The sequence below is a fragment of the Babylonia areolata genome, chromosome 23 (assembly GCF_041734735.1).
Source record: "Babylonia areolata isolate BAREFJ2019XMU chromosome 23, ASM4173473v1, whole genome shotgun sequence".
NCBI lineage: Eukaryota > Metazoa > Mollusca > Gastropoda > Neogastropoda > Buccinidae > Babylonia > Babylonia areolata.
The window spans coordinates 9,251,004-9,263,076 of NC_134898.1; the positions used below are offsets into that span (position 1 = coordinate 9,251,004).

At 35.2% G+C, this 12,073-nt stretch overlaps 1 protein-coding gene across 2 annotated transcripts in view; it reads left to right on the top strand.

Moving 5' to 3' along the window:
* LOC143297735 (uncharacterized) overlaps nt 1-12,073 on the top strand; it is a 42,003-nt gene that overhangs the window by 7,598 nt on the left and 22,332 nt on the right. For both annotated transcript variants that reach the window (XM_076610185.1, XM_076610186.1), the window contains exons 2-5: nt 793-1,414; nt 2,349-2,428; nt 2,900-3,030; nt 4,768-4,936. In XM_076610185.1, coding sequence (XP_076466300.1) covers nt 793-1,414; nt 2,349-2,428; nt 2,900-3,030; nt 4,768-4,936 — 1,002 coding nt within the window. The remainder of the gene's footprint in view (nt 1-792; nt 1,415-2,348; nt 2,429-2,899; nt 3,031-4,767; nt 4,937-12,073) is intronic.

Genomic DNA, 12,073 nt, shown 5'->3' on the forward strand with positions numbered 1-12,073 from the left:
TCCTCAGTCACACAGGAGTGGAAGAAATGTGAAAAATTGCCAGATATGTAAATCATAAGAAATTGACATTTGGAGGCTTTTCATTTGATATTTCAGTAATTTACTTTTAACCATTGGTGTCTTGTGTTATTTGAAAAAAAATTTCAGACCATTTTGCAGTGAATGATTGTGTAAGAATGCACATAGATTTCCAGATTGCTGATGAAATGAATCTTCAGAATATCAGGCATTGCACTTTTGTGACACATTTTGATCAAGTTTTAAAGTAAACAGCAACTAAAAATGTAACATTATGTGTCCTACTGACAGAATCTTCGCCATACAATGGGCCCCCAATTAATTTTCAGGTTTATTTTTATGAGAGTGCAGTTTTCTGTCCAGCTCTTTATATCTTTGTTCCATCACACCACATCTGTAAGACTTGTATAAGGTTCACAAATGTGAAAGAAATAAGTCAGTGGAATTGTACTGGTTTGAGATGTGCTTCACGCTTCAATTAAACATCTTAAAAGCTCCCAACTGATCATGTGCAACATGATTTTATGCCAGCTGGATAAAGGACATGGCAGGTATTGTGCATAGTCACACCAATATCCGAGTCCCCAACACCAACCCCACTCCCCCCAAAAGACCAATTCTTTACTTTTATCTATAGTTGCAGAGTTGGAATACTGGGCACATTATTTCTACAAATGCATTTATGAAATATCCACCTGCAGATATATGTGTGTGTCTGGTTTGGCTGCCAGAATGTGGCACTCAGTGACTCATCAGTATGGGTTTCTGTTCCAGTTCAAATGGCTGATGTGGATTTGAAGGCCACCACACACCCAGACACTTCAAAGCTTGCACTAGCTGACAACAACAGTATCACATTCACAACGGGCTTGATTCAGAATGTAGGTTACAAGCTGACACAAGAAAGGAAGTCAAGACCAGGGAAAGAAAATATGAGACGTGCAAACTCTTTGGTTTCAACGAGGGGCCGAAAACGAGCAGGAAGAAAGGACACATGCTGCAATGCCTGCTCCAGCCCTACCATGCCGATGCGGCGATGTTTCTCAGAAGCAGAAAATTCTAGCAGTAGTCACAGTCACACAAGCGAAGAAACAAATGATACGACTAGTAGCTCAGGGGCAGAGCGCTCAGACAATGGCTCCCCATCCCTGGAGCTGCGGGAGACGATGGAACATCCTCCATCCCCCACAGCCAACCTTCGAATGCTGTTCAGCGCCGTGAGTCCAGAGATAAGAAAGATGCAGAGCCAGCGACTAGAACAGCAGAGTGATGCAACAAATTCCAGTGACCATATAGGTGGAGAGAGTGAACTGATCTCATCACAGGAAAGTGACCCAGGCAGGACTATGCTTCATGGTTCCAGGAAAGAGAAGTCGCTAGGGCTTCTTTGTGAAAAGTAGGTTTTGTTTATGAATACGTTTGGTTTGTTTGCACACTTTGTGGCAGTGAGTGTATTTATATCTACTAAACTCCCCTCCCCCCAAAATTGGGTTGGAAATTCTAACTTCTAAGTAGTTTCATACCTCTCTAGTTTCTGTTTCCTGTGAATACTTTCTGTTGCTAATTTTAATATATAAAATTCTTGCCCTTAGCTGTGCAAGTATGATTTCCTTGCCTTGTTTCAGTTTTTTAAATCCCAATAGTTTTGTAACGTCAGGTTATTCTAGAACAACAGTCGCATACAATGCAGTGCTAGTCATACGAGTGAACCACTTTCCACACTGGCTAGCTGGCAGACTTGCCTTTTCAGTAATTTGTCCTTGTTCATCTTGCTTCTAATTTTCTGTGCTACTTTATCATTTTTACATCTCTGTACAATATAGACTTTGTATACAAAAATTGAAAGGCCATAGTTTCAAAAACGCAGGTATGTTTTTCATAGAATGTGTTAAAAAGGTGAGGGAAGGGAATTTGTTATGCATACTGAACATGGCATACCACTAGCCTGTGCACAAACGGCTGTTTTGCATGTGACTAAACAGCTAGAAAAATCAGTCTTTCAGCTAAAATTCTGTAGTAAAGTAATTCAGTGATTTGTAAATGATAGCTATGGTTTTTAATTGGACAAAAAAAGAAGAAGAAGAAAGGAAGTAAGTACAGACTGCAACAGTGCAAGAAAACATACATTTGTTTATGAGTGATGCACATTACTTAGGCTGCATCACACACCGCTGTTTGCCAGAAATTTAGCATCTTACGATCTTTTCACCGCGCCCTCAAAATGAAAACTGCATGTTCTCAAGTGATCCTTAACATATTTTTGTGAACCCTGTGGGCTGGGTGAACTTTCTTAATGTGTTTTTTATTTTCATTGGTTTTACTTTTTTCAGATTTTTGAATCAGTATCCAGAGTATCCAGGCGTAATGGAGCAAATTGAAATCTGTTTGGATGAAGTTGCCAAAACCCTCAGTAAGTAATTTTCAGGTTTACTGGGTTTGATAAAGTGGTCATTGTGTTGATGTTGTGTTTATGTTGTATTTCTATTTTACTTGAGTAATAGCATACAAATTAAATCACAATAATTGCAATCCTTTCCTCAGTCTCTACCACCATCCTTCCCTTTCTCTCAAAATTCCCTGTCCAACTCATCTTAGGCCCAATAAAAAGAAAATTGCAGAAATTGTCATTGACCTTAAAGAGTTCCGTTTGCTGGTAAAATGAAATATGTTGATGTGGAATAATTAAAATGATTTTCTACCATTAAAAAAATTGTATTACATCATTAAAATATATATATATTAAAATGTTAATATTTTGTAAAGTGTTACTAAAGACTGAACACCACTAAAATTGATTTCACAGGGATATTTGTTGTTTACAAAAGCAAATGATATATATGTATATGTTGAAATAAAGAAAGTGTATTTTATATTGTTACAGATGTGGAGAGGCGAAGAATCTATGACATTGTAAATGTATTGGAAAGTGTGGAAGTTGTGAGCCGAATGGCAAAAAACAAGTATGCTTGGCATGGGAAAACCAACCTGACTACAACACTCACCCGACTCAAGGTGATGAACATGGGGAAACCTGATGTACCAAGTGTTAGTGCTTCAGCAGTATGTTGACATAAATGTGATTTAACCCATGCTCACAATTATAGACAGCTGGATGAGTCATTTACCGTTAGATATTGAATTCATGAGTCCATGGGTAGAAAGTTGCCGGTACTAAATTTCCCAGTTTTTTGTTTGTTTTTTTCTTTTCCTTTTAATACAAAATCTTGTATTTTTAGCTTAGCTAATCATATTTTCATCAGGCATATAATGGCTTTGTTTTGCAAGTATATCAATCATAGCGGACATTCAACATAGATATAATCTTGCCAGTCAAGCATGCAGTGTAGTAGTCATTCCTTGACAGATTGAATTATTGTACTGCCAGACCAATCTAGTGTAACTGTAAGATATTGTACTTCATTATGGTAAAGTGAAAGTGGATCCTTGCACACAAGCAAGCAAAGTCACAAGCGTAGATTACTGTTAAGAGTGAGTGGGAGAGAGTAACAAATACACATAAAACATGAAGTATCACAGAAGAGCGCACAAAAACCCTCCAGACATATGTAAGCAATGGTATGAACACTTCAGAAAACAAAAGAGGCAAGGCCTTCAAGACTTCTTGTGATACATTTAAAAAATAAAAAAAAAATCCAAGCTTTTTATGTATTGAGTATAATGCATTTACTGTTATATTTATAGTTTTTGTATTCTCTAAACTTGGCACTTTGATCTGATATTCGACCCAACAAAAGATCTGTCATTATTATCATTTTTTGTTCAAACAGGAACTTCTTTTGCTAAGCATGGAAGTTTTGTTTATTGCAAACGTTTTGGTGCAGACAGTAAAATAAGGGAAATTACTCTGTAGGGGACTTAGTTTGCTTTAAACTGATCTTTCTCATCTTGAACATTACATTTTGAAATTATACTCAATACATAAAAAGCTTGTTTGTTTTTTTTGTTTTTGTTTTTAATTTTTTTTTAAGTGCATCACAAGTGAGTCTTGAAGGCCTTGCCTCTCTTGTTTCAAAATGTAATGTTTAAGATGAGAAAGATCAGTTTAAAGCAAATTAAGTCTCCTAGCATTAATTAGAGTATTTTCCCTTTTTTACTATCTGCACCAAAACGTTTGCAAAATAAATAAAACTTCCATGCTTAGCAAAAGAAGTTCCTGTTTGAACAAAAAATGATAATTATGACTGCTCTTGTTGTTGGGTCGAATATCAGATCAAAGTGCCAAGTTTAGAGAATACAAAAAATATAAATATAACAGTAAAAGCATTATACTCAATACATAAAAAGCTTGGATTTTTTTTTAAAAAGTGTATCACAAGTGAGTCTTGAAGGCCTGGCCTCTCTTGTTTCTTTTTTGTCTCTCCAGCCAGTAGACCGCTGTAGAGTTCCACAGTTCCCTCGTTTCTTCAGTTGATAGCCTCCATTGCTACAACCAAACTCTGTACAATGTATGCGCAGTTTAAAAAAAAAAAAAAAAAAGAGAGAGAGAGAGAGAGATAGCAAAATATGATGGGAAAAGTTGAAAGAAGCAGTCTGTTTCGCACACTCTCTCTTGATCGCCTTGTTGCTAAAAATTTGGGAGAGCCAATCAACTTTAAGAACACAGAACTCTCCAATGGTCTGTTAAGAAAGTCCTGTGTGCAGCACTATGGTTTATAGATGTTTAAAAAATGTTCTATATACCAAAAAAGTAGGTAAGGAGTTCAAATCTAAACATTACTTTTTCCACAGATGCTGGCAATGCAAGAAGGGTTTGCCGAGCAGATAGCACGTCTCAAGGACCGAGAGCTGACCAAGGAACTGCACATGGACTCCTGTCCGGCCACACCAGAGAGGGAAAGTGATTTTCTCACACCAGGGAGTGCTGGAGAAGACCCACTTGGGGATTTGAAGCAAAGAGGTGAACATGGATGTCCAAGTTAAAATCATTAGTGTTTGGTATTGTTCAAATTTGCTAAGCTCTTAAAGAGAATTATGTCTAGAAATTATGAAGATAGCCATGGTTTGTACAGTCAGGGAAATCTGGAAAAAGGGTTTTCAAGAAATGAATCATTTCCAGGGCTGAATGTCTTGGGAAATGTTTTGCCCTTTAGGGTTTGGAAATCTTGTATTGGAATTAGTAATGCATTTTATTTTTGAAAAGAAAAAAGGTTGATACTGGAATATCCACCTATCTCTTCCATCAGTGGTGTAGCCAACCAATTTTTGATTCAGTTTGGCTTTGCGTGGTCTGGAAAAAATATGTAATTTTGTTTGATCATATCTTTAGAAATTGTGGAGAAAATAGCTTTGTTACTGAACAAACAATTTTCAACAGTCAGGACACAATACTATCATGTTAATTTCACCACAACCAACAATGTTTTTCTCATTTTTTGATTCACTTGTGTAAACGATACTTTGCCAGTACCAAATCTGGATTAAACGTAAGGGGGATATCTTCAGTCATACCAATAATAAGTCGTATTTTGTTGTTGTTTTTGTTTAGTAGTAGGTTTTTTTGTTTGTTTTTTTTCTTCTTCTTCTTTCCCCCCCCCCCTTGCAGAGACGGTTATATTTGTCAAGAAACATGTAATCACATTAAAATTTTGGGTAAACAATATAACAAAATACATTGTTTGATTCCAACAAAAACAATGAAGCATTACACCGTAGAATCTGCTTCAAGGAAAAACACATCAACACTGGCCCTCGCTTCACTGAAGTTATATCATTCATCCAACTGCAAGGTTTTTGTTTTTGCATCTCCCCAATCCCAACAAACACCCACACACAGTGAGGCACACACACACACACACACATACTCTTTAACGTATAATCCCTCGGTCAATATACCACAAAACTAGCAACATAATCTCCTTCTGAGACATCGAGGGAACACCGATATTAATCCAGTTTAAAACAGGTTCTTAGAATGTACAAACATAATCATGAAGAAAAAACAACAATATTATCAATTATTATTGTTATGAAAACATCAAAACCTGTTAAATAATATAGTGTATATTCTAAGCCAGCCATCTGTCGGATCATTATGTTATTCTCTTTCTCTCTTACATACACAGAGTAGCAAACAGCCAGACACAAACACACACACACACACACACACACACCCACCCCCAACACACATGCACAAAGCGCTCGCTCTCGCGCGCACATTCACACACACAGACATTGGCAAACGAAATGGGCTACACACAAACACTTGAATGTTGGCAAAATGGCACCAAAGCATTTGATATTTCAATTCAACACTGATACATAAATGGCAACTGAGGTATAGCATATGGTGTTGCAGAAATTTGCCTGTCGCCGGTATGTCTGTACGTGTGGTTGGCAGTGTTGTATACAAAAATGAAATACACTAAAGTAGAAATAAGACAGCAATGATACTGGCAGCAAAAAACTAGTTTCTTTAACCATTCTTATATATTCCGATGTACCATATTAATCATTTAAATCGCTTATTATTCCCATGTACGGGAACCACTTCTGTTCAAATTTGTTATAGCGCATTTCCATTCTGGACACATATTTTTCAGTGCAGTAGTTGTACTGTACTTCCTTCATGAATGCTGATATTGTTGGTCTGATTTTATTGATTCTGCTTTTGTATATAAAAAATTTAGCCCATAATATAATCAGGTTGAGTACTTCGTCTGTTTTCGTTTTGTCGTCAGTTCCAAACAAAATAAGTTCAGTATTAAATGATAATCTCTCACACCCTTGGCATTTACCTTTCAATAATGTTTCCAGTTCTAACCAGTAAGACTGTATATAGTTGCATTCCCACAGGTAATGATGTATAGTATCTTTTTCAATTTTGCAAAAGTTGCATTTTTCACTTTCTGTCAATCCCATTCTTCTAAGAATACTATTTGTGACTAGAATTCTAAAGCAAATTCGGATTTGGAACCATTTTATTTTGATTTCTTTCGTCTTCTTAATTAACTCTAAAGCAGTTTTCCAATCTATTACAACATCCAGTTTTCTCTCCCAATTAACGAACGGTTTTATGTCATATATTTCTATTTTTTCAAGCAAAATATTATAATATGTTCTTGATCCTTTTGTAACTCTACATATCATGTCTAATGCTTTTGTGTTCTGGTTACTTTCGTTGTTGATTATTACTATCCTTTCCTTTTTAATGTATTGCCTTATTGCTTGTGTACAACTTTTATAGTGTAAGTAGTTAACCCTTATGTTCCATTTTTTACAGAATTGTTCATGGCTCAGAAAGCCTCCGTCTTCACTTAATACATCTCTTACTAAATACACATTCTTTTTTGCCCAGTCATTGAAACAAAAATCAACGTTACCTACTTTAAATTTGTCATTATAAAATATAGGTTCTGATACAAGTTCTTTGTAGTTTTGTAATTTTACGTGGTTGTTGAATTGATCAAATGCTACGAATACATCTTTCCAGAAGTGGTTACATTTACTTTTGATAAATCTTTTGGCTCCGTAACAGTTTAAGTTAATTATTTCTGGACATTGTTTAAGTAGTATTTGCCTCCACTTTTGGGTTCCTGTGTATAATTTCCTTACCCATGACAATTTTAAAGACTTAACGAAAGTTATTATATCCGGTATTCCTATACCTCCTTGCTCAATGTTTTGCACCGAATACTGTCTTTTGATTTTGTCTGTTTTTTTGTCCCATACAAACTCATAGCACATTTTTTGCAGTCTTTTCAGTTCGTTTTCTGGCGGGTTGGGCAGTAAAATCCATAAGTAAGTTAATTTTGTAAGTATTAAGGATTTTAGTACTGCCACTCTACCCAAAGGCGTACATATTCTTTTTGCCCACGTTTTGAATAGATTAATAACATCAACAAATTTATCTGCAATATTAATTTTTGTTATGTCTGATATTTCGTTAGTAAACCAAATTCCCAATATTTTGAACTTTGTTGGATTCCATTGTATCTCTTTGTGAACTAAGTATCTTTCAGGCGAATTTTTCTTTTTTCCTAACCAAACATTTGTTGTTTTTTCAAAGTTAAGTCTTAGGCCTGAAATATCTTCAAATTCATTTAGTGTTTCAAACAACCTTTCGTATGAGCATCTGTCTCCTTCTAATGTGAATGTTGTATCGTCTGCAAACTGATTTATTTCAAATTCTGTGTCAGATATTTTTATACCTTTTATTTTTTCGTCACGAATTTTGCATGCAAGTATCTCTGAACATAGGACAAACAAATAAGGCGATATCGGGTCTCCCTGACGACACCGTCTATTTATATCAAAGTGTTGAGATACCTTTCCATTAACTACTACATAAGACTTTATATCATTATAAAAAGAGGCTACCCAGTTGCATATATCCTTCCCAAATCCAAATTCTTTCAGTACATTTTTCATGAACCCCCAATTATTCGCGTCAAAAGCTTTTTCAAAATCTATCGATACGAGCAGTCCTGGTAGGTTCTTTTTTTCCAGGTAATGAATCATATCATACATAGATCTTAAATTATCCCCAATATATCTTCCTGGTATGAACCCCGTTTGATCTTCATTTATCAGTTTTGGTAAGACAGCTTTGATTCGATTTGCAATGCATGTTCTTCCAATTTTATAGCTGACATTTAAAAGAGTAATTGGTCTCCAGTTTTTTAAGAATTCCCTAGGCTTATCTGCTTTAGGTAGACATACTATTACCCCTTCCCTTTGTGTTATAGACATTCTTCCTTTGTAAAATCCTTCATTAATAGAACGGACTAAAAAATCCCCAAGTTGATTCCAGAAAAACTTAAAGAAATTGACTGTTACTCCATCAGTTCCTGGACTTTTGTCATTATTCATATTCTTTAATGCTATAGATGCTTCTTCTTTAGTAATAATTCCCTCCAGTACCTCAGCTTCTTGTTCACTTAAATGTGGTAGATTTGTGACATAAGTACCTAAGTCAACCTCTTGTGTATTTCTTTCTTTATATAGTTCTTGGTAAAAAGACCTAGTTTCTTCTAACATTTCCTCTGTTTTCGTTAAGACCTCTCCATTGTCTGTAACTAGTTTTAGCATTTGTTTACTCACAAAGTGTCTTTTTTCTAGTGAACAGAAGTATTTTGTTATTTTTTCTCCCTGTGACGCCCATCTTGCCTTTGATCTAATGATGATCCCATCCATTTTTGTTTTTCTTATTTCTTCTAATTGTTTCTTCTTTTCCTGTAACTGGTATGCTTCCTTTACACTTCTATCACTATTTTTTTCTATCGCGTGTATGTCATGTTCTAGACCTTCTTCTTTTACTCTTTGCTCTCCTTTCTTTTTATGGCATATGCTACAGTATTTGCTCTTATTTCCATTAACAGGGTGTCTAAAAATAATTGGTCTGATATTGTGAAGTGCAGTGCGCTATTTAGAATATCTTTGATTTTATCCCGGGAATATATCAATACTGCATATTGTTCCTTTACCCTTTCAATAGTTTCATGAACAAGTTCTACATATATCTGATCTTTTAACAAGGAAGAGTTAAATTTCCAAAAAGGTTTATGCTTCTTTTCTGCTTTAAACATCATTTCTAATGTTATGAGGGAATGGTCACTACGATATCCATAACAAATGTCTGCATTTTTTACATCAGAGATAAGTGTTTCAGAAACTAGGAAGAAATCTAACCGACTTTGCTGAAATAGATTTGTTCTTCTCCAGGTGTATCGTAAAATTTCTGGATTAAATTCTCGCCAAATGTCCACTAGTTCTAATTGTGATATCATATCCAGTACTGTATCCCTTGCTTTAGTATTATTAATATGTTTGTAATTATGATAATCTAAATTCAGGTTGATAACAAGATTCCAGTCTCCTGCTATTATGATATTTGTTACTAACTGATCAAGTTTTTGACTGATGTCTTTAAAAAATGATGGGTCGTCTCTATTAGGTCCATATACATTAGTTAGAGCAATTTGTTTACCCATGGTATTTATTATAAGAATTATGTAATTTCCCTGGCTATCTTTGATGCATTTCTCTATCTTAAAGTCAAAATTGTTGTTAAGTAAAATAGCTACCCCCCTAGATCTCTTATTTTTGGATGAAAAAATACATTCATATCCCCATTCTGCTCTAATTTGACGCTCAGATTTAGGAAGAAAATGTGTGTCTTGTAGAAAATATATAGAGTTGTTTTTGTCTCAGATATTGAAGGACATCCCTTCTTTTAGCAAAATTACCAAGGCCTTGGCAATTGAGAGATGACAGCGTAAGACTATTCATTGTATTGTATCATTATTCTAATAACCATTTTACTCATTTTCATTATAATATAAATACATTTTACATTTGTGTCACTTGCGTTCCTCAGCCACCTCATATAAAGTGTTAACCCATTAAAAAAAAACCTGCCCGCTTTCGTTCAGTTCTTGCATTCACATGGCCACTCATCCTTCTTTTCTTAAACAGTCGCTCTCTCTGACACGGTTGTATTCAACAGACGTTATTGAGCTCAACTGCACAAAAATGAATAACTGATTAAACAAATGAATAAATAAAACACGACTTAGTTTGCAAATTGAGGCATATGTGAGCTTAGGTAAACTCATCAAAAGCATGTTTCTTCTTTGAAAAAACATGTAAGAAATAATTATAAAAAAATAAATAAATAAAAATAAATAATTAAGTAAGTAAATAAAAATAGATAAATAAAAAGATGAAAAAATACCAAGAAATACAAACTGAAATCGAGACATATTATATTACACTTTTACTAGAAAAAGTGACATACAGTAAAGTTAAATTATGTACAAATCATACTGAATGATTTTGAATGGAGTTTTTTTTTTTCTTTTATGAATTCTCTTGTGAAACACAACACTAGGTGATTCCTTGCTTGCTGAAGGAGAGTGGGAAGGGGGTTGGGTCGGTGGAAGGAGGATATCGTTTTTTTCTTCTTCTTCTGTTTATTTGTCCTTAAAAAAAAAATATATATATATATATATAAAAATCCCAAAATTTGTGATGCAAGTTTCTATGTTGAGAAATATAACCTGTGCAAGGGACCCACCAAAAAAAAAAAAAAATAATAATAGGTTGTATATGCAGATCATTAACGGCTTATTTTGTTGAGGCTTCAGTTGCGGGAATCTATAATCTGGCTGTTCCCATTTGTAGGAATCTATGGTTAAAAGTCAGCATGACATGATTTTTCTTGTTCACAGTTAAAAGAAAAATACAAATTCTGGACAGAACACATACAATGACACTAACTACGCCATCAGCATGTTTACTGCTTATGAATAGTTAAAAGTGGATACTGAATTAACAAGAAAAATAAAAATTGAATTGACCGTTTCACTCACTCACTCACACACACACACCATACTTTTCACACTTAATCTAAGTTTGACAGGGAAAACGCTCGTGCACACACACACAGTATACCATCGCTCACATACACAACACAAATGCAGCCTTTGTCTCTCATTAGAACTGTCACTGTTGACTCCGCTCTCTCATAGCATCACATCACTCCTAGTCCTTCACTTGCCATTCTTGACTTTGTTTGACTATAAGTACAGAGAAAATATAAATCTCTCCATGCTTTTTTCATACAGAAATTTCTAGTTTGCTTAATTTTGAAGGATGGTGGCAGAATGGTAAAGACGTTCAGCTGCCAGTACAGAGAGTCCATGAGGGTGTGGGTTCGAATCCTGCTCTCACCCTTTCCGAATCTCCCAAGTTTGACTGGAAAATCAAACTGAGCGTCCAGTCTTTCGGATGAGACTAAGTATAAATTGAGGTCCTGTGTGCAGCATGCACTTCGCGCACTGAAAAAGAACCCGTGGCAACAAGTGTTGTCCTCTGGCAAAATTATGTAAAAAAAAAAATCCACTCCAATAGGTACACAAATATGTAAGCAAGCACTCAAGGCCTGATAAGCATGTTGGGTTATGCTGTTGTCAGGCATCTGCCTAGCAGATGTGTAGCATATATGGATTGGTCCAAACAGTGACACATTTGAGAAACAGCAAACTGGAACTTGAATCTTTTGACACCACATACATGTTCATGATTATATGCTCCA